This window comes from Cetorhinus maximus, chromosome 14 (genome assembly GCF_964194155.1).
Source record: "Cetorhinus maximus chromosome 14, sCetMax3.hap1.1, whole genome shotgun sequence".
NCBI lineage: Eukaryota > Metazoa > Chordata > Chondrichthyes > Lamniformes > Cetorhinidae > Cetorhinus > Cetorhinus maximus.
In genome coordinates, this window is record NC_135892.1 from 68,297,340 (window position 1) to 68,321,514 (window position 24,175).

Here is a 24,175-nt window from a genome sequence, read left to right on the forward strand (position 1 = left end):
TTTTTACCGCTAGAGCAGAACCACAGACATGATCTTCACTGCGCAGCCATTTATCCCCGAACTCTGCAAGCCTGTTTATGCCTTCCTGTAATTTGGTGTAGTCCTTCACTTTATTAGATATACCCCCAATTTGCCACTGTGGCCTCGAATCCTGATGATGTTGTACCAATCTTTCAAGTACTAAATGGTGCCTAAACTTCCAATATAGCAGGCAGGAGGCACACATTTATTCTGGAAGTGTGTCATCCATCATTTGGTAGAGGAAAGAAAATAGGAGTCCAGGGCCTGCCTCTGAAATAGGGGTTAAAACCCTTAAGATGCTTAAAATAGGTGCTCTGTGCAAACAGGGTTTTCCTGAATGTCAATGGCAGGTTGGTTGTTTTCAAGAAAGCCAGTTTTACATGTAATATAATGCACAGTCTTTAAAGTGACAATTACAGACCAAAACAAAAAGGTAAGATTTATCAAACTTACCTAAATGAAGAATTGGAAGGTGCAGGCCTGCTCCACCCAGCTCCATTTTAAAACTACAGACAACCACCCCTGCCCTCCTGATCAACAATCCCACCCTTACCCTAATCCTATTTATCTCATTGTGTTCCCCATGAAAGAATAAAGAAAAAAGGCCAAAATTTGAGGAGTGCAGATATCTTGGAGAGTTTTAGAGCTGGCGGCTGGGATGGAGGGATTTGAAAATAAGCATGGCAATTTTAAAATTGAGGCATTGCTGGACCAATGCCGATCAGTGAGTAAACGGGTGATGAGCGAACGGAATGTGATGTGGGTTGGGATGTGCAGAGTTTTAAATGATTTCAGATTTACAGGGGGTCGAAGAGCGGAGGACAATTAGAAGAGTATTAGAATATTTCCCATTTGCTGTTACCCTCAGTAACTTCTCTCAAGTTCCACCATTTGTTTTGTGGTTATCTTTCAATCCATTCTGCTACTTGGTCCCTCACTCCATATATTCTGATCTTTGTCGTGACATTCTGAAAGTTCATGTAGACCACAGATTTGCACTGGACTGAGTCAGCAACTAGCATGATGAATAATGGTACAAATGAGTTAACCCAAAAATGTTGAGTGCTGTGAGCACATTACCATTCAGGCAAGATTAACAAAAGTTCTGAACCTCTTGGACATGACTTATAGTGGTCCCAAATTGTTTGGAATACTGCCATCAGAGAAAGCGAAACAAATTGGAATGGATTGGGATTTTAGGACAAAAATGGCTGGTATTCCAGGTACCCGCTAATTTGCAGGCAAACATGTTCAAGCAAGCATGTGCTGCTCAAAGTCAAGCTATACTTATGAATGCGATTTGTTTAAAATAAAAATGTATCTATAGTAACTAAAATAAAATTACCAGTAAAACATCATATCTTATTGTGGACATCATGACTCATGTTTTGAAATAAACTTAGTATGTACACACATACATATATACGCTACTATCAAGAGTGGGCTAAATTAATTTCTTCATTTAAATTTCCTGATTATGTACAAATTATATGGAAACAAAAATATCTTTCGCTAGAAAGCCAGCTCCTTTGGCAGTGAATCTTCTTTCACATAAGTAATAGGAGCAAGAGGAGGCTGTATGGCTCTTTGAGCCTGTCTGCCATTAATATGATCATGATTGATCTTCTACCTCAACTCCACTTCCCCACCAGCTACCCAATCCCTTGATTCCCTAAGAGATCAAAAATCTTTGTAACCCAGCCTTAAATATACTTAATAATGGAACATCCACAATCCTCTGGGGTAAAGAATTCCAAAGGCTCATAGCCCTCTGAGTGAAAAAATTCCTCCTCATCAGAGTCCTTAATGATCACCCCCTTATCTTGAGGCTGTGCCCCCGTTTTCTAGATTCCCCATCCAGCAGAAACAAGCTCTCAGTATCTACCCTGTAAAGACCCTTCAGAATCTTATTCGTTTTAATAAGATCACCTCTCATTCTTCCTAAGTCCAGAGAGTATAGGCCCAATTTACTCAGCTTGCCACAATAGGATAGCACTCTCATTTAGTGAATGCTCACTGTGCTGCCTTCAAGGTAATTAGATCCTTGTTTAGATATGGAGACCAAAACTGAACACACTACTCCAGGTGTGGTGTCACCAAAGGCCTACATAATTGTAGCAAGACTTGCTTATTTTTATACTCCAACCTCCTTGGAATAAAAGCCAACATGCCATTGCCTTCCTAAAGGTTCACACCTTTTAAAATATATGCTTTTCTGTTCTTATTACCAAAGTGAATAATGTCATACTTTCCCTCATTATACTCCATCTGCCACCTTGTTGGAACTCACTTAAACTGTCTATATCTCTTTGCAACTCCTTGTGTCCTCCTCACAGCTTAATCCCAGCTGGCTTCGTATTGTCAGAAAACTTGATACATTATTCTTGGACTCTTCATCTAAGTCATTAATATAAATTGTAAATAGTTGAGGTCTCAGCACTGATCCTTGTAGCACTTGACTAGTTATAGCCAGCCAACTTGAAAATGCCCCATTTATCCCTACTCTCTGCTTCCTGTCCATCAAGCAATTCTCCATCCATACTAATATATTACCCCAACTCCATGAGCCCTTTTCTTCCATATTTGACTTTTGTATTGCACCTTATCAAATGCTTTTTTGGAAATCCAAGTGCAGGAGCGGGTGCGGGCAGGCGCGCCTCCAATCGGCGCCCCCAATCGGGGGCACACCACCATTTTACGTGGGCTATGTGCTCCCTGTCTGGGGGGTGGGGGGGGGGGGGTGGGGTGGGTTTCCCTCAGCCGGGAGTGCGCTCTCTTGCGCGTGCGTGTGAAAGATCACACTGATCTCCCTGAGGCTAAATGCTGCCTCAGGGAGATCGGCTCAGAATTAAAACTTTGAAAAAATTTCCCTGACATGTCCCCTCATGTGTCCCTGTCACATGAGTTGGGACGTGTCCATCACTTTAACTCAAGCCTTTATTACATATTTAAAAACCCTCATGAAACCTCATCCCGCCCGTGGATGAGGTTTCATGCCTTTTCTGAAGCCTGCCAGGGCTCCCAGCCTGCCCACCAACCTTAAGGTTGGACGGGCCGGTCCATTAATTATGTTAATGACTTTTTAAATGGCCTCAATAGGTCGCTGACAGGTCGGCGGGCGCACAGCTGATTTGGTTGCGCCCCTGCCTACCTGAAAACGGGGATGGCGTGGGGCGACGTCGGGAGTTCTGCCTGACGTCATCCTGCATAATTTTATGTGTCGGTGAGCGGGCCCTGACCCCCCTGCTCACCGACCTAAAGATCCTGCCTATAGTCTATTTGCCCAATCAACCTTAGCCACCTCTCTGCTCAAACTTATGTAATTAGCTTTGTTTAGGTTTAAGATTCTTGTTTTGGACTTCCCTTTGTCACTCTCAAACATTGACGAGTCATGTGTGACTAGTTTCTGCATTGGTTAATTTGTAAATTCTTTGACATTATGGGTGAGTGATTTGGTGCTTTTGGTGGGTGTGGTGGGGGAATTGATGATAATAAAGTAAAAAGGGGAAATTTGATCTTGTTTAATTCTCTCTCACCAGACCCATTGCCAATCAATTAAGCACGCACTAATTATGCTTGGTAATCATTGAGCCATGTATAATGAATCATCTGTCCTTTAACTTAAAGGAGGTCACATGTGCAAAACAGGGGCATAAAACAGCAGTAATTAAACAAACATAAAAAAGGAAATTCAAGACTTACAATGCACAACAATCACATTCAAAGATTGAACCATTAAGTGACATTAGGAAACACAACATACAGTATAACAGTTTTCATAATATGACACTACTAAACACTTAGGCCCTGAAATTCTAACATATGAACACTTCACGCATTTATCTGAATTTCCTCTCACTCCAATGTTCATGGATGGGCCAACCCATTTATGTTATATAATAGAGAAATTTTCAGTGAATATTAGGTGTCTGAACGGCAGTACCTCAAATGTATTTACAAGATCCTCGTGCAGAACTATATTATGTGGTAGGACAGTGACATCAGGGCCACGTGCCATCTGTAATGTTGGGTTCTAGCTGTAAACCAATGTGGCAACAATCCATTCATATCACAAAATGAACTTCACTCAGAATCTGAGGGAATAACATACTTCATTCAGGGATAGCTCCACTCAGAGGAGTTATTGAATTATATTCCTTATTTACGTCCTTCATGTGATAAAAGTAGAGTAATCCTTTGCTCTGTGGAGATAATTATGCGTCATTACTTACTTCATTTAGTGTAGGATGTGATGGCTTGTTTTCTTTGTGCTTTAGAGGAAATGAAACTCCCATAGAGTTTAGGACACTAGTGCAAGTGGCCACAAAACTATAACTGTTTATTTGGTCAGTTTTGCTGTTTTCCACTACAGAAAGAACATCATGACATAGTTTTACCTGCTGGCTTCAATAATGATAATGTTTTCCATGTTGCTAATGTCCAGAGAAAATGCAAAGCATTTGACCTGACTACAAAATAAGTGCACGATTTCAGAATGATTTCTCTCAAAAAGCTGACTTTCTTATCTGTTCACTAGAAGGCTTAATAAATTGTGCAACAAATCACAATTGTTTTTGGTTTGCCATTGCATATGTGTGTTTAAAATTAGGATGTGTACCAAGTTTCAGCTATGTGACTGCTGGAATGCTAAAAACCTTACTGCACTTGATTTGTGAGGAACACAACACCCACAATCCCTGAAAAATATGCAAAAGTAAAACAGTCTACATGTCTTTAAAATACATTCACTCCAGTGCCATTGGTAGAGCTTAAGCTAAGCAGAATCCACAGACAAGACAATAAACTTGCAAAGCCTGTGTCCTTATACTTGACCATATTGTGCATAGGGGCTCAGCAGCATCATTTTGATCACAATATGGTCCAACATCCGATAAATAATGTCCTCAGGACTCTCCAGGTTACAAAAAAGAATCAAACATATGCAAACATTTGACAGTGTATCCTAACCCTTCCATAATAAAATAATATTTTAATATTTCAATGCTAAAGCCACCTATGAGACTTCACTTTGACCATCACGTGGTAAACAGCTGGCGAGTACATCAGGGTGAGGTCTAGGTGTTGTGACAAAGTTCATGGCACAATGTATCAATGGGCATATACGTTCATGATCTTTCAAAGCTTCTGATAAATGTTTCACTTCTTCACTAAGTTTCCTTATTTCCCTTTTTAGAGCAGTGTTTTCCTGTTCCAGCTTTTCATATTCCTGTGAAAAAAAACAGTCTTAAATAAGGGGAACTCAAAAAAAAAAACGAGTAAGCTAAAATAATTAAAATTTGTTTCAGCAAGGCTGCCTGAGAGCTCTAACATTACAATGCCGGTAACCAAAATGAGAGAACTTTGGGCTCAAAATCCATTCTGGGCAGTGATCAAATTCATCTGCCTTCAGCGCATGAGTTTTACAAGTGAACTGCTGAATGTGTGTAATGTTTGATGGAAATCAGGAAAGCAGACAGAAATTAGAAGAAGAATAGCAACCTTCAGCTAATTATAAAGTTTCATCCATGCAATCACAGTAGAAAGAAGAAATGTGGAGAGAGATAACAATGGTGGGGGGCGTGGTGAGTTGAGGGGAGAGGGGAGTGGATGGCTAAGCTAAAAGGGGAACAGATAAAAATAGTGGAATAAGCAGTTTCGCAGAAACCTTCTCCAATTTCAATTTCTGAATCATACTTTTTGAATCCACACTTACAAATAGGCCAACTGGCTTTTTTCAGAGTCGAATGTCCTCAGCCTTTTCACCTGACCCTGACTGTAACTCAGGTGGAAATCCTTTGGAATGGTTCAGAAAATGCCAGGACCTGGATATTGGAGATGACAGAGTTAGAACTCCCTACGCTGGGAATTCTAGCTTCCCTGGCCCATAATGGAGCCGGCATATGATCGGCAGCCAGGATGTTAGGTCATATGATGCATACCTCTCTTTAGAAGGGCAGAAATGAGGGTTGGTGGGAGGGGGTGTCATTATGGGCGGGGAAACAACCTGGCCCCCGGGAGATGGTGATTTCTCTTTTAAAAGATGTAAGTTAGCACAGTATTGGCCGCTTTAACAGGGAGCTGCAAATGAGGTTTTGGGATTGTGTTCTGGAGCATCCCCACCAACCCCCCACTCCCCCTCCACCCCCCTGCCCCCACCCTACCCACCTAGACCTACCCTACAGATAACTGGCAGACAGTTTCTAGCAACATGGAGCAGGTAAGTGCACATAGCATTATGGGCACCCACTAGTGCATATTATGGAATTTCAGTCACTTAACACCTAAGTCTATCATTACTCACTTGTAGATTAGTTGATAAAGATTCACAATTTGAAAGTATGAAAGTATATTTTGCCTGATGACAGAATATTATGGATTTTCTCCTCTCACTAAGCTTCCCTGACCCTCACTTTAACTGCAGTTGAGAGTACGACATCTTCTCTGTCTACTGCCCATGCTATTCTAGCTAGCTAGCAAGAGGTGCAGAAAAGGAACCCTGTTTAACATGTTCTGTAGCAGCTGAGTATAACAGGAGCCTCTTAACTGCAATGTCCAGGCAAAGAAATGAAATTACCATTATTCAATCAAACCCAATACACAAAGAAAAAAGAAAAAAACCTTGCATTTATATAGCACCTTTCATGACCTCAGAATACCTCAAAGTGCTTTAAATCCAATTAATTACCTCTGCGGTCACTACTGTAATGAAGGAAACAATCTGTTTTTCAGATGTTGGTTGAGGGGTAAATAATGACCAGGACACCGGGAGAGTTCCGCTGTTCTTCTTCAAACAATGCCGTGGTATCTTTTACATCCACCTGAGAGGACAAATGGGGCCAGTTCTGAAGAAAAGTCACACTTTTCCACAGATGCTGCCAGACCAGCTGAATTTTTCCAGCATTTTTTTGTTTTTATCAGGGCAAATTGGGCCCTTTGTTTAATGACTCATCTGAAATACTGCACTTGTGCAGCACTCCCTCAGTACAGAACTGGAGTATCACCCTGGAATATTTGTTCAAGTCTCAACATGGAGAAAAGTACGTTGCAGATTAGTCTTGTCAACCTCTCTGTGGAAGACCAAAGAGCCCTCAACATGAACAGGCAAGAGCTTAGTTCCAGTAATGAAATATAATGAAAGTACATTAGCATATGCATGCACAATTCCAAATGATGTTTGTTGGGAAAGTACTGTAGTCATCTGTATAAAACAGATGAAAGGAGCCATGCATGTTCTGGGCTAACAGAAGGGCAACACTTAAAGTTCAATCCTCTGTATTTTCAAAGGGATCCAAAAATTAAGCATTTCTGTAGCTTTATACTGGAAGTTATTTTCTGTGCTTACATTATCTGTTACTTTTTAAGGTTTTTGGCTAAGGGTTTTGCTGCTTGAGTTTTAGGCCAGGATATTATTGACCCCCGGGGGGCAGACTGGGAAGCGGGGTGGCAAGGTTGGGGCAGCCAATAAAATCATGGGGCACCATGTTGGATGGTGAGACTGGAAGTGGAGAGACTGCCCGCTCCAAGGAAGTGGACAGTTGACTTCTATAATTAAATGTCCAATTAGGGGCCATTTTACATTGCCATCAGAAAAGGAAGGCCGTTAACTAAATCGATGCAGCCTCCCAATGGCAGTGCAGGAGGGAAAGTTCTCTTGATCAAAGAGAGGGCCGCGGGACCCAAAGCCCCCATGATTTCCCTGGAGGAGTTTCTCTTCCAACACTGGTCCCCTTGATTTTTTGCAGTTTTTAAATTATCGGCACCGGGTCTCCTGCATACTCAGCAATGACCAGCTCCCCTGGTGGTGCTAAAGAGGCTTCAGAGCTGCTGGCCCTCTGATTGGGCTGGCACATCAGGAGGCCAACCATTGTCCTTAATTGGATGATGGGTTCACAATCGGCCAGTTCGGAGGCTGCCTGTTGTAAAATTGCCGAGCCAGCCCCTCTCCCATCAAATGCAGGTTTGGTACCTGCTTTTTACCCTGAAGTTGGAGTGCCAATGTCTTTAAAATTCAGCCCTTAGTTGCTGCAATGTTTAAAATGTGAATCTCAGTGGGGATTCCTCTTTTATGTGCCATTTGGATGTGTATTTCTTCTATCAACACCTCCACAGCTCCACCAGAAATAAAGATGCTCTAACTCTTTCCTCAGCTGTGATTCCTGCTTGAAGCACCAACAACAAAGTAGCACCAAGAGCTGAAAAGCTGAAGATGGACATTATTGTTTATCCCCCATTCTGTCCCCCCTCCTCCCACTATGCTGATGGCTATAGCCTAATCTGGGCTTGTTTTCACCAAGGGAAGAATTTTCCCATCGGCGAGTGGGGACAGGGCCCGCTCGTTGACATGTAAAATGATGCGCGGTGACGTCAGGCAGGCACCCGGCAAACTGCCAAAGGTCTGTTAAGGCCATTAACAAAGTAATTAAAGCTGTTAAGAATGCTGCCCATCCAACCTTAAGGTTGGTGGGCAGGCGAAGAGCCCAGGCGCCCTTCATATTTTTCATGAAACCTCAGCCACGGGTGGGATGAGGTTTCATGAAGGGTTTATTAATTACATAAAATTTTTTGAAAAAATTAATGGACATGTCCCAGCTCATGTGACAGTTTCACATGAGGGGACATGTCCTTAAAATTTTTTTTTACCTTTATTCCATTTTTCAAAACTTAAACTAATCTCCATGCCTCAGGGAGATTTCTGCGCTCTTTCGCACGCATGCGTAGGCCCCAGCTCAGGGAATCCCCCCCCCCCCCCCGGCACAAGGAGCACTCAGCACTTCTGGGTGTGCGTCATGCTGGGCAGGCCTTAATTGGCCCGCCCATGTAAAATGGCGGTGCGTACCCGATTGGGGGCGCCGATTGGGTTCGCGCTCGCTCCCGCCCATCCCTGCACAACCCCCCCAACGGGGAGAAAATTCAGCCCCAAGACTTTGATAAAGAAATAAAATGAGAACATGAGTGTAAACTAGCAAGGGACATAAAAACAGATAGTGAAAGTTTCTGTAGGTATGGAAAAAGGAAGAGAGTACTGAAAGTAATTGTAGGCCCATTAGAGGCAGAAACAAGAGAATTTAAAATGGAGGATAAGTAAATGGCAAATACATTTTGCAAATGCTTAGTATCTTAATTCGCAGCAGAAGTCAAAAAACATTCTGAAATATTGTGGAGCCAAGGATCTGGTGTGAATGAGAAACTTAGAAATTGGCATTTGTCAGAAAACAAAAGTACTAGAAAAATTAATGTACTAAAAGTTAATAAATCACCAGGACCTGATGGCCTTAACCTTAGTGTTTTAAAAGATGCAACTACAGAGATAATGGATGCACTGAATTTGTCCTTCCAGAATTCCCTCGTTTCTAGAATGGTCCCCATTCATTGGAAAATAGCAAATGTAACCCCACTATTTAAGAGGGAGAGCAAACAGGAACTAAAAACCAACTAGCCTGGCATCAGTCATAGGGAAAATGCTAGATTACATTATTAGGGACATGGTAACAGAATACTTAGAAAATCATAACATGATTGAGCAGAATCAAAACAGATTTATCAATGGGAAGTGATGTCTGACAAATCTGTTAGAGGTTTTTGAGATTGGAACTAGCAGGATAGATAATGAGGAACTAGTGGAGGTAGCATATTTGGATTTTCAAAATAGCATTCAATTAGGTGCCAACAAGAAGTCATTGCATACAATTTGGGCTCATTGGATTGGGGTAATATATTAGCATGGACTGATGATTGGTTAACAGGCAGAAAACAGAGTAGGAACAAACAGGATATTTCAGGTTGGCGGGGTGTAATTAGTGGGGTAGCACAAGGATCAGGGCTTAGGCATCACCAATTTACAATCTATATCAATGACTTAGATGAAGGTACCAAATGCAATGCATCCAAGTTTACGTTAGTTGGGAAAGTAAGCTGCGAGGAGGGCACAAAGAGGCTGCAAAGGGATATAGACAGGTTAAATGAGTGAGCAAGAACAGGACAGAAAGTTATGTGGGGAAGTGTTAAGTTATCCACTTTGGAAGGAAAAATAGAAAAGAATATTTTTAAATGGTGAGAGACTGGAAGTTATTGGTATTCTGTGCAAATTGGGAATCCTTGTATATGAATTACAAAAAGTTAACATGAAGGTACAGCAAGCAATTAGGAAAGAAAATGGCATGATACAAAAGGATTCCAGTATAAGAGTAAAGAAGTCTTGCTATAATTATATAGTGCCTTGGTGAGACCACATCTGGAGCACTGTGCAGATTTTTGGTCTCCTTACATAAGGAAGCATATGCTGCCGTCAAAGGAATGCAACAAAGGTTCACTAGACTGATTTCTGGAATTAGAGGATTGTCTTATGATAAGAGATTGAGTAGACTAGGCCTATATTCCCTAGAGTTAAGAAGAATGAGAGGTGATCTCATTAAAACATATAAAATTGCTAAAGGCTTGACAGATAACATGTTGGGAGGATGTTTCCTCTAACTGGGGAATCCATAGCTAGAGGTCACAGTCTCAGAATGAGGGGTCGGCCATTTAGGACCGAGATGAGGAGAAATTTCTTCACTCAAAGGGTTGTGAATCTTTGGAAATCTCTACCACAGATAGTTGCGGATGCTCAGTACTGGAGTATCAGTTGGCTGGATGGCTGGTTTGTGATGCAGAGTGACACCAACAGCACAGGTTCAATTCCTGTACCAGCTGAGGTCATCCATGAAGGCCCCGCCTTCTCAGCCTCGCCCCTCGCCTGAGGTGTGGTGACCCTCAAGTTAAACTCACCACCAGTCGTCTCTTGCTAATGGGACTATGTCGACTTTCATATTCTAAAGAGAGAGGTACAGACTTTTTTGATACCAAGGGAATCAAAGGATATGGAGATACTGCAGAAAAGAGTAACTGACTTAGAAGATCAGCCATGATATTACTGAACGGCAGAACAGGCTTGAAAGGCCAAATGGCTTATTCCTGATCCCATTTCTTATGTTTTTATGTTCACCATAAACAGTGATTGAGATCAACTTCAGGAAATCCTGAGATTGGCCCAGCGCAAGGATTAAATTCACAGTTTTATAGTCTCACTGCTTTAGTCCTTATGATATACATTAAAGTTTTTTTACCAGAGCACAGAGAGTTCAGGAACAGAATAGATGTACCCTGCACAGCATCTTATTAGAGGCTACCAAAAGCTACTTGGGATTATTGGTTAGGATATCATAATTGTTAAACAGTTGGAAATACTCAATACTACTGGAGAGAGAAACAGTTAACATTTTACGTCTGTGGCCTTTCACCAGTAGCTTCATTGACCTGAAACATTGGGTGGTATTTAATGCAGGTGCTGGAGGTCTCACCTGCCAGCCAGAAAGCCAGCAAGAGCCCTGTGTCACCTACTTTGGGGAAGAACCCCCCTGTCACCCCCGAATTAAATATCTCTCAGGCACTTAAGTGGCCAGCGGTGGGCCTTCCCCAGGATTGTGCATTGCTGGCAATGACACTGGGGGAGTGGTCGAATCTGTTGGTAATGTATCGTCAAGGGACTCAGGCCACAGGCAAGTGAGGGAGAGTTGGGTTCATGCGGTGGGAATTGTAGGAGGGGAGGAGAAGAGAATTGGCAGCAAGGACAGGGGGGGTGGCTCAGTGGGCACCAACCCCCAACAGCACCTTCCCGATGCTGGATCCTTCGAACAGGCACTGGGTGCCTCTGAACAAGAGACCTCCCCGGGATCCCTCAAGCAACCCTAACAGGGCTTACTTTTTGGATTTCTTGCCTGGCCAATGCCCTGCCTCTTGCTGACTGAATACCAGTGGCAGTGGGATGAGGCCCTTAAGTGGGCCAGACTTAAATCAGGGCAGAGGCAGGAAGGCAGCAGGGTCCCCACCTGCCACTTTCTTTCCCGATTAAGTGTGCCCCCACCTCCTAACTCGCCTCTGGGAGGGCATTCAATTCCGCCAATTAACTCTGTGTCTCTCTCCACAGATACTGTCAGAAATGTCGGGCATTTCCAAACATTTTCTGTTTTCACTTCAGATTTCCAGAAATTCTTTTGCTTTTGTGTTGTTGAACAGTTCTTTACTACAGCACCAATTAGAGGACTGTAAATTGTTCATCTGTGGTTCTACTGCAAGGATAGCCTAATTTCCCTGAAAAGCTTCACTTTCGAATTGAGGGGAGCCAGTAATAATGAACATTCATAATTAGATTACTGAGCTTCTGATGGTTGAGAACCTCCCCACTGGCAGACCAAATTGGAAAAGTCAGCCATCACTGACAATGGGTGTGATTTCCTACAGCGAGCAGAACATTTCTCTTACATGTCAAAACCTATCAATAATATACCAAAAAGAATCTCAAAACCAGAAGAGCACCGAACATTGGACCAGTACTACTTCTATTTTATCCATCATCTATTTGACAGTTTACGTTTTCATAATTTTCTTTACTAACAACAACGTTTAGTGCTGCTGATTTGCCTGGGGGAAAAATAAGGTTGAATCTGTTCACTCATTTCATTTAGCACCCCTTCTAATGTCAGCAAAATATTTTACTCCATGCTGTTTGGACTGGATCCAAACCCAAATTTTAAACCTGGCTGCCCGTATTAGTATACTAAAAATGTATATCTTTTATGTGGCTCCCCCATGGATCCAAAGACATGTGGACCAGTTAGTTACTCTAGGATCATACCTGTTGGTGACCTCCATTAGAATATGTGGTGGACAGCATGGGCCCTTGCCACTATGGGCACATCTTGCCCCAGAAGGCAACAAAAGGCAGCACTGGTGGTCAGGCAAAGGGTGTCAGCCACAACACCCGCTAGGCACCTTCCAACCACCCCCACTACCCCACCCTATGACCAAGAAATCTCCAGCTGCCCCCTTGACAATGACCAACTGCCTTTGACCAAAAAACAAAACAACTCCCACCTAACCACACTATGCAACTATCAAAGAGCGCAAAGCAGATTTCTACAATTCAATATCCTCGTAGAGTGAACCAGTTGTTATTAAAAATAATTTAAATAAAATAATGAAATTGACTGCCAAAAGAAAGATACGCAATGTGACTTGATACTTTACCTAAAAATACCCACTAGTGAGTCAATAGCCCATTACTTCCAAACTCCGGGGCATCGTACCCGGAGGTACCGCAAAGATGCATAAGAGGATCTCCCCCGGAAGTCCTCATGTAAGAATTGCATGGGAATTGCCCGGAAGTTCAAACTTCTATTGGGCAATTACCCTGCACTGGGGTAACTCTGATTTAAATCAGAGACTTCAGATGGTTCCGACTGTCTTACAGAGTCAGCATGATGCCCTCTTGATTTGCTAGTAAGGACTTGTCAGATGTATCTATTCAGCACACATTTTTGGTGTGCTTTTCCAATGAGCGAGAATAAATTTTATTTGAACAACAACAAAAAAAAACATAATAGTTACCCAGGAAAATTTAGAAGAATTAAAAACACTTCCAGCTCCTGGGTAACTACAGTACTGACCCCCCGCCCCCCACATTGGACCTCTCGGTCCCCCGACTACCCCATCCAACCCCCGCACCCCCCCGACTACCCCCTAAACCCCGACTGCCATTGTGACCCCCTGACCAACCTCTTAACCCCCCATAGGACTACCCCCCCATCCACCCCAAGCGCCCTGCTGATCACCTCCCCAATGACCACCTGACCAACCCCCCCCGACCACCCGACCCTCTCAACCACCTAAAAACCCCAACCACTATCCGACCACCCCACCAATGTCCACCCAACCCCCCCCGACTGACCACCCGACCACCCACTGTGACCACCTGACCCATTCCACAATGATCACCCCACCCATCCCACAATGACCACCTGACCTCCATCCTACCCGCACCCCAACACCCCCTACCCCAACCCTACCCACTTACCTTACACACTTATTTTCTCCCTGGCTTATCAAAGGGGCTGGACCTTTAAGCTTATCTGCTTTACAGCAGCTAGTGCCGTAACAAAGGAGGCATGGCTTCCTTTCCTCTGACTCTACTGGGCTCGACTGAAGGCCTTGCTGCTCTGCACCTTTCTCACCCAGCCCGAGTCAGAAAGTCGGACGAGAAAGGTGGGGCTGCATTTTAGTGTAAGTGAAAAGGAGCGAAGTGGAAATCTGACTGTGATTTCCACTCCTCAGAAGTTATGGCCCAATGAGTTAGTTTATGCACGTGTGGTATGACCCACGTTACTTTATGGTATACCAAAAAATAACCAGAATCCTGTAAGTGTCTTCAATTGGTCAAATTATAACAGGTTAAAAAAGGAATGTTGTACACAAGACAGTAGAGGAATATCACTGCTGAAGACAAAAGTAGTGCCCATTTTGCCACCTTGACTCAATCCCCTAATTAGAGACCAAGGATTGAATGGGGAAACCTCTGATCTGTATAGATTAGCACTTGCCCATCGTACCTCCCAACTGAGAAGAGTATATATGTAAATTAGGAAAGACCTAAACTGAAAAGTTGGACAAGGCCGGAAAACCAGCCCAGGTATTACAATGTGTAATTAACCCAATAACGTCATGCGCCAGCACTATATGTACTGCTGAGTGGCCACATGTCGCAGCAGAGGGCCCAAGTTTGTATGATACTAGCACCACATAAAGCTAACCTGCGTTATTTAAATTTAGCCTGCAGCTTTTATAGGGGAGGAGCATTCTACAACTCGCTGCATAGGAGAGTGTGAACAAGAAGAGCAATGAATTATGATGCAACAAGGCAGAAAGTGTCCGCCAAGGATCTCTGATGCCAAACTGGACACCTTGGCAGAGAAGCCGAAGAGGAAGAGAGAAGTGCCCCAACCATAGGGGTTTATGAGGCCATCCATTGACAAGGCAATGGGAGCAGATTGCAATCGTCAATGTCAGGATCTTAGCCCCGAGAACCTGAATGCAGTACCACAAGAAGTTCAATCACCTCACACAAATGGCCAAGGTTAGTGAATTCGTCTTCAAATGTCAAATCCCACCAACTGCACCACTAGCTTCACACACTGCTCAATTCACCACTACCCCGCCAGCCCCCCTCCCCACCCAAAATCAACAAATGTGTGATTTATCATTATCACCTACTAATAATGATAAATCACACATAATATTTATAGGTCCACCTCATGCTTAGCACTGCTGCAAGCCTCAGACCCACATCTCACAGCTTGCATGCACTGTTCGCTATTCAACCGTAATAGCCACATCATCCGAAGATAGTGCAAGGCACTTACTCACACACTTCCCTCTCTCTTGCAGGACAAGATGGCGCATAACCAGAGGCAGCAGCAGCTAACTGGTTGAGGACAGGCAAGTCTGCATATCCTTATCCCGATAAAAGAGGTGGTGGTTGACATTATTAGGAGAAGCCATAAAAGAGTTCATGGCCAGTACTGGATCTGGAGCCATTTTGAAAGTGACGGATGGCAAAGTCAGACCTGTTTCTCCTATCAATCCCATGTTCCAATCATCCCATAATCTCTTCTGATTTACAAACTGTGGATGGTGTAAGCAATCACCTCTAACTTTCTCTCCAACCCCGCATCACAACCCTACCCTTGTGCTTTTTGCAAGTCCGATGCCCAACAACTGCAAACTGTTTGGGCAGTGATGGAAGAGAAAGAGCTGGAAGAGCAGGAAGACAGTGATGAAGAAAAAACAGAAACAGAAAATGCTGGAAGTGCTCAGCAGGTCAGGCAGCATCTATGGAGAGAAACAGAGTTAATGTCTCAGGACCCTTCATCAGAACTCTGTTTCTCTCCTCATATATGGCAGACTTGCTGAGTATTTCCAGCATTTTCTGTTTTTATTTCAGATTTCCAGCACCTGCAGTATTTTGCTTTTGCATTGATGAAGAAGAAACAACTACACTTGCTCTCACAGTCACAGCCATCAGCTTAGATACTGGCACTGCGCTCACTATAGAGGATAGCATAGAGGTGGGATCCACAACAATGAGGCAATGGGTATGAGTGGGCTACAGCCAAGGCAGGTGATGTTTGGTAACACAGGTACCAGCTTGCCGAAGAACAAGATTGCAGAAGTGCTCTGCTGCAGAGGGTTCAGATGAGAAGCTTGATGAGGCAGCCTACACAAGGAGACTGGTAGGTCCACACACAAAACTGTTTGGTACATTGGCAGGTGCATTTCTGTTGGGTGTAGTAGTTATGCTGTTAAACTAGTAACCCAGAGGCCTGGACTAATATTCCAGAGATGTTCAAATCCTACCACTGCGGTTAGGGAATTTAAATTCAATTAGTTAAATAAATTTTGGATAAGAAGCTAGGATCAGTGGTGGTGATTACCAGATAGTGGTTTTGGGAAAATAGGAACAGGAGGAGGCCATTTAACCCTGTGAGAAATAGAATACAATAAAATAATAGCTGATCTGCAACCTAACTCCATATACCCAACTTTGCCTTATATCTCCTAATACCTTTGGCTAATAAAAATCTATCCATCTCAACTTTAAAATTAACAATTCATCCAGCATCATTTATCTTTTGTGAATAGAGCTCCAAACTTCTATCACCCATTGCATGAAGAATTGTCTCCTAATTTCACTCCTCAACTGTCAGGCTCTAATTTTTGACTGTGTATTTCATTTTAGGAAGGATGTGAAGGCTTCAGAGTGAGTGCAGAAAAGATTTATGAAAATGGTTCCAGGGGCAAGGGACATCAGTTACTAAAATAGATTGGAGAAGGTGGGGCTGTTCTTCTTTGAGAAGTTAAGATTGAGAGGGGATTCCATAGTTTCAAAATCATGAGGGGTCTAGACAGAGGCAATATGAACATACAAATTAGGAGCAGGAGTAGGCCATTCAGCCCCCCGAGCCTGCTCCACCATTTGATAAGATCATGGCTGATCTGATTGTGGCCTCAACTTTACTTTCCTGTCTATCCCCTAAAAACCTTTAACTCCCTTGTCAATCAAGAATCTATCCAACTCAGCCTTAAAAATATTCAATGACCCTGCCTCACTGCTCTTTGGGGAAGAGAATTCCACAGACCAACAACCCTCTGAGAGATAAAAATTCCCATAATTTCCATCTTAAATGGGTGACCCCTAATTTTTAAACTGTGCCCCTTAGTTCTAGTCTCTCTAACAAGGAGAAACATCCTCTCAGCATCCACCCTGTCAAGTCCCCCCAGCATCTTATCGGTTTCAATAAGATCACCTCTTATTTTTCTAAGCTCCAATGGATTCAGGCCCAACCTGTTCAATCTTTCCCCATAAAATAACCCCTCCATTCCAGAAATTATTCGAGTGGGCCTTCTCTGAACTGCTTCTAATGCAATTATTGCCTTTCTTCAGTAAGGAGATCAAAACGGTACACAGTACTCCAGATGTGGTCTCGCCAAAGCCCTGTACAACTGTAGCAGAACTTCCCTACATTTATGTTCCATTCCCCTTGCAATAGGTGACAACGCTCCATTTGTTTTCCTAATCACTTGCTGTTCCTGCATACTAATTTTTTGTGATTCATGTTTCAGAACCTCTATACTGCAGAGCTCTGTAATCTCTCTCCATTTAACTAATATATTGCTTTCCTATCCTTCCTGCCAAGGTGGACAAGTTCACATGTTCTGACATTATACTCCATCTGCCAAATTTTGGTCCACTCACTTAACCTATCTATATCACCTTCCAGATTCCTTATGTCCTTTTCACAACTTACTCTCCTTCCTATCTTTGTGGCATCAGCAAATTTAGCAACCCTACAACCCTTCATCCATGTCATTGATATAGATTGTAAATAGTTGAACAGGACCCAGCACTGATCGCTGCAGCACTACACAAGTTGCAGCTTGCCACTCTGAAAATGACCCAATTAGATAGAGTGATACCGTTCCCATTGGCCAGATGGGTCAAGAACCAGAGGTCACCGATTTGAGACACTTATTAAAGAACCAATGGCAACATGAGAAAAAACTATTTTTTATGTCGCAAGTGGTAGGGATCTGGAATGCACTGCCTGAGAGTGTGGTGGAGCTAGACTGTGGCTTTCAACAGCAGATTGAATAAGCACCTGTAGAGAAAAAAATAATGCTAGGCTATGGGGAAAGGGCGGTAAATAGAGCTAGCTAAATTGCTCTTACAGAGACCCGTCACGGACACAATGGGGAAAATAGCTTCCTTCTTGGCTGTAATCATGCTATGATTCTATGTTGCCTTTTAGCCAGCCAGATCAGTAGCCACTTCCTAGTTTGTTCTGGTGGCTTAAATGCAGATGGTACAATGTAGTGCTACTAAATAAAGGTGTCATGACTGCTGTCAGGATACCAATTATTGATCTGGATGATACAGTATATTGTGCACACCAACTGGACGTTGAGGGAGTGGAATCCCTCTGGCTGCAGTATATGTCAGAGTTGACATGCACCACCTGCAAAGCGATGCGCTTGCAGTCAATGGCACCTTGTACCATGGGGAAGCTAGCAACCCTCATGAAGCTACATGCTCGCTCCATCTACTTCTCTGTGGCAAGAAAATGAAATGTATGCAGCCCTCTTGGATACAGAGCCTAAGTGAACACCCTTATGCAACAGTGGAAAGCAAACTAGGAGATGTTGCAAATATCACAAGCTCCGGCCTGGAAGGACCCAAACACATATAAGTTCATGGCAATGGTCACCTGCACAGCCACTGGCAATTTAGTCCTCACCCTGCTCTGAGGTTGAACTTGTGGCTGCTGCAGTGAGGGCATCCTTACTGAAGAACAGACAGCTGGCATATTGTTCATCACTGGGGTTGTGGTAGAAGAATTGCTCCCTGAACACTCTGGGTGAACATGGCCTCCTGCAGAGAGCCCTGCTCACTCTTCTCCTCTTTCAGCAGCTTTCTGTGTGCTGCTTCTGTTCATTCTCCCTGTCATGCTAAAGTTCAAGAGGGATGCAAACTACTGCACTGGAGTCTGGGCTTATACAGAATCCTTGTTGTTAGGACAAAGTTCTTCAGCATGTGCCACACCAGTCCCTGTGGACTTTAGCAACTTTAACCAACTCTGTGAGTCACTTAGCACCTCTACAAACTGAGCAACAGCCAGGAGAAATCAACTGAGCAACTAGCCTGAAAGTAGTTGATAATCTCTTATCTCCCGATTACACATCCAGCTGTGAGGGGCTCAGGGCTGAAATGTCTCATGCCGTCCGTAGCATGCTACTTCGGTGTCTCGAGCCAAAGGTTACTGTATTGCTTCCTCCCCATTCTGATGTGTGGTAGCTGAGAGGTGGGTAATGTAGCTGTGGTTAACTTGGCTTTTCTAAACCACAGTGAGTCAAACTTAAACTGGCAATGGTCCCGAGGGGTCAATCACCACATTGCTGGCATTTGGTGTGGTGATCTTCGGAATTCGACTGGCCGAGAATTGCCTCTAGCTGTGGGAATTTTTGCCCTTTCTATACCACAGTGAGTCATGCGAATGCGACTGGCTGAGATAGTGGGCAGTAACTATGTCTCTCTAGGGCTTGTTATCTCCCAATTACACATTCAGCCTCCCAGGGGGTTAGGGCTGCAATGCCTCACGCCATATGTAGCATGTTACTTCGGTGTCTCGAGCCAGAGGTTGCTGTATTGCTCCCTCCCCATCCCAATAATGTGTGGTAATTGAGAGCTAATTACTGTAGCTATGGTTAACTTAGCTGTTCTAAACCACAGTGAGTCGAGCCTAAACTGGTAATGGTCCCGAGGGGTCGATCATCACATTACTGGCATTTGGTGTGGTGATCTTCGGAATTCGACTGGCCGAGAAGAGCCACTATTAAGCCCGAGGTCTGCCAACCATTTAGAAAAAGGGGAGGGCCGTACCTCCAACATGGGGCAGTCAGTGATTTTCCGCCCACCTCAGAACTTCGCCCAACTGCCAGTTAAGTTTATGGTCAGTGGTAGAATTTGATGATGGGGGTTTCAGCGATTGTAATGCTATCGAATGTCAAGGAGAGATGGCTAGATTCTGTTTTGTTGGAGATGGTCATTGCCTAGCACGTGCATGGCACGTATTTTATAGCTGCAGGTGTGACTGTGCCACAGAATTATGATGCCCAAGTCCCCTGAGGATCTTATAGGTTTTAATAAGATCACCTCTCATTCTTCTAAGCTCCAATGGCATTACAATCACTGAAACCACCATCATCAAATTCTACCACTGACGAGGAGCTTAACTGGACCAGCAACATGTAGAGTTGCTACAATAGCAGATCAGAGGCTGGGACATCTGCCCAAATAACCCACTTTCTCACTCCTCAAAGCCTGTCCACCATCTACAAGGCATGTGAGCAGTGTGTTGGATTACTCCACTTGACTGGATGAGTGCAGCCCCAACGATGCTCGAGACCATTCAGAACAAAGCAGCCCATTTAATTGGCACCCCATCCACCAACTTCAACATTCACTCTTTCCGCCACTGGTGCACAGTAACTGCAAGACGTGCTGCAGCAACTCACCAAAGCTCCTTCCATAGCACCTTCCAAACCTGCGACCTCTACCACCTAGAAGGACAAGGACAGCAGGTGTATGGGAACACCACGAACCGCAAGTTCCCCTCCAAGCCACACACCTAACTCCTAACTTCGCACTATATTGCCATCCCTTCATAGTCGCTGGGTCAAAATCTGGGAACTCCCTCTCTAACAGCACTGTGGATGTATCTACATCACAAGGATTGCAGTGGTTCAAGAAGGCAGCTCACCACAACCTTCTCAAAGGTAAATAGGATTGGAAAGTAAATACTGGTCTTGCTAGTGATGCCCACATTCCATAAATGAATTAGAACAAACACGTATTCCTATATGGAGCGTCAGAAGCTAGAGATTCCCATACCCATACCTACAATATGGATAATGCTCTCTGTGGGAAATATACTTTGTCCTGACTTTCCACAGGTAAAGTAACAGGAGGTCAATGAGGACAATTAAAAGTTTCAGACTTGTCATGTTGCACCTTTTAAGGTGTCAAAACTCAAAGCACCATGAGTCCTCAAGACAAAAGTAATCAATTAACTGAAATGAGACCTAATTTGTTAAATAATCAAATGTTAAATTAACTAAATATAAAAATAAAAAGCAGGAATAAATTAAAAAAAATGTTGGAAATACTCAGCAGGTCAGGCAGCATCTGTGGAGAGAAACTGAGTTAATGTTTCAGGTCGATGACCTTTCATCAGAACAAATAAAAAGCCGTTTCATTCAGTTGCTATGTAACAGTGAGGTAGGAGTAAGTAGCAGAACAGTAAGCAGATTTTTACTGATGGTTGGGAATTGCACACAATACATAAGATGTGATCTCATGAAAGCCCTTTACAATTACAGTAAGACTGTTCTTATATTCCAATCCCTTTGCAATAAAGGCAAACATAGCATTTGCTTTCCTAATTGCATGTTAACTTTCTGTGATGCATGTACAAGGATGGCTGGCAGGTGGAATAAACGTAAATGTCACATTAGGGGGGATTATGTAGAAACATACGTTGCACTTAACCCATGCTTAACCTTATCTCGAACTTTGATGAGCACATAATTCTGAGAAATTGTATTTTTCAAAATCCAAAAAGGAGTAAGACCAAACAGTTAGATATGATTGTACACTTCATGTCATCACAACTCCAATTAACTTGTTAACATTTTATTGCCAGGCAGAGTGCTTAACTATTGTAGGGTTTATAATTCTGGATGGATGCTTTCAGCCGGATGAAGGAATCAGAAAAGTCAAGACCTGCACACAAGGATACAGAAGAGCTCATGGCATTTTAACTGACTATGCTCCTGGTAACTATGCTGTGTGTGAATGCAAGAGCTATAAAAATTTACCTAAAAGATCAACTTCTTTAGTTGGGGCAGGTCAAGATCAACTAAACCACAAAGACACGGCAATGCCAGGCTTTATTAGTCAGCATCATAGTTCGATTCACATTTAATTCTCCCCTACAGACTTTAACATAATTTGCATTTCTCCAGTCCATATACTGTAAATCAAATGCAAGAAAATTTCCCACACGGTAGAAGGAAATTTTTAAGCGATTGCCAGTTTTGTCATTGGAATAGTCGGTGAATGCAGTGAACTGATGTATACATTTCAATTGAAGCAGCAGTTCAACTTCAGGTTTTCAATTTCGACGGGACACACTTGAATAATTTACCGGACGGTCAGAAATCCCAAATAGGGGATTCTTTCAAATTAAAGTTTACTCATCTCCGAGGATCAAGAATGCAAGAAACGCAAATTAATTCCTTGGTAGCACAATACCTTTCGTTATCTCTAACCGTACCGTTTTCGGTATTGCATTTTAGTTTCGTTGCAAATCATTATTCGCCTAAATACTGTGTCGCGAGGGCCGACCATTGCCAGGTCCGTTTTACCTCGTGTAGTTTATCTGCTTTCTGCGTCTGTTTCTTCCGACTTCTTTGCGCAGCAATTCTGTTTTTTTCTCTCCTTCGAACTTTCTTGTTGTCGCCTCCAAGGTCCTAAAGTTCAAACAGGGGATTTAAAAACTTGCTTTCCAACACGCCGTGACTGGCGCAATGCAGAATAATCATGAATTACAAGATTGAAATATATTTTCCACTGACCTGCGATTCTCGGTCTGTACAGCTGTCGTCCGTTGGACTATATACGATTAACTGTGCCGAATTTAACTCAGACATGGCATACAGATAATCACATATATGTATGCATAAACACACACACACACAACAGTTAACGACTGCAGAGGAAAATTCGAGAGTGCACTTGCTGTCAAAAGCCCGAATCTCCCATTGAACTTCTAGGGGCAAATATTGAGGCAGATGTTTAGCATGCTGATGGCCCTCGGTCTTTGATCTCAGGATCTTTCTGTTATGATGCAATTGTAAAACTAAAAGCAGTTTTGAGAGTTTCACTTTGTCGGAAAGTATTTTCTTCTTGGAATGCGCTTGCCAAATTTCAGTAAGTCACGTGTCGTGGCTTGTAATTTAGGTAAGGAGGAATCTCAAAAAAATCCAGTCTAGAATCTCCACTGGGTAACCCGTCGCCAGTTAAAGTGCTCACGACCCGGTCCTGAGCAGTTTAAACTTACTGCTCTTAAAATTAACAAGACTGGGGTTGTTGTCTTAACTCGCCATGCTCAAAATATTAAGTGTGGCCACAATAGCAACTGCTCAAAAATGTCACTGCTACATTTCTGCTTAAAATTCCAACTAACCACGGCGCCTGGCTCAATTAGAAACAAATAACAGTGACCGAGTACTGTTTGGGTATTGTTTCAGACTCCCAGAGAATAAAAACTACTCCATTGGAAACTGTACAGATCAACATGCACAGAACCAATACTGCCAGCAATATAGAATAAACTCGGGCGTTAAACTGTGTCTAAACTTCTGATGAAGAGTCATATGGACTCGAAGCGTTAACTCTGTCTTCCTCTCCACGGATGCTGTCAGACCTTATGAGTTTTTCCAGCAATTTTTGTTTTTGTTTCGGATTTCCAGCATCCGCAGTATTTTGCTTTTATACTAAACTTCTAACCTCGGTGCCTCATTCAACATGACATTCTCATCACTTTCACTGAAGCTAACTCAGCTCAAACTAGTCAGAAATGCCCCTGATCGGTTCATTTCTATTTTATGAATAGTCCTTACATGATCTTACCAGTTTTTCATTTGTTTTGTAAATGAAAAGCCGTATTAAAGTGTTGTAATTTACATTAAGAAGTCAATTTACCACACACACATATATATATATACTCATTTACTTTCTGACATTGCACAAAATGTTGTACAGATTTGCTGTGTAGCGGTAATTTATTAAAACCATGTCACGGGTTTGTCCAGGGAGACAAACCTACCAGGCTGAACTCACAGGAAATGAGGTGAGTCATTGAGAAGGACATTGGAGCTTCATTGGAAAATAAGAAATTACGCAGCATTAACTGTGACCAAAATGTTTGATATTGGAAGCCTTACTCGGCTTACTGGACCAAATGTGAACTTCAGAACACCAAAAAGTCCTTGCACCTATCCTGATTATATAGAATTGCATAGAATGTACAAAACAGATACAGGACAGTCTGTGCTGGTATTTATACGCCACGCTAATCTCCATCCATTCCATCTACCTCATCACAGCCATTCAGCACATCATAGAATTATTACAACATAGAAGGAGGCCATTCAGTCTGTCGTGTCT

At 43.0% G+C, this 24,175-nt stretch overlaps 1 protein-coding gene across 1 annotated transcript; it reads right to left on the reverse strand.

Annotated features, from left to right (window-relative positions):
• Positions 1-672: 672 nt before the first annotated feature.
• batf3 (basic leucine zipper transcription factor, ATF-like 3) lies at positions 673-22,839 on the reverse strand. Its single transcript, XM_078557020.1, has 3 exons — positions 22,582-22,839; positions 22,372-22,476; positions 673-5,248 (listed from the first exon to the last, which is right to left on the reverse strand). Exons 1-3 carry the CDS (start codon positions 22,654-22,656, stop codon positions 5,036-5,038), a joined length of 393 nt encoding a protein of 130 aa, XP_078413146.1. The 5' UTR covers positions 22,657-22,839; the 3' UTR covers positions 673-5,035.
• Between the last annotated feature and the right edge of the window lie 1,336 nt (positions 22,840-24,175).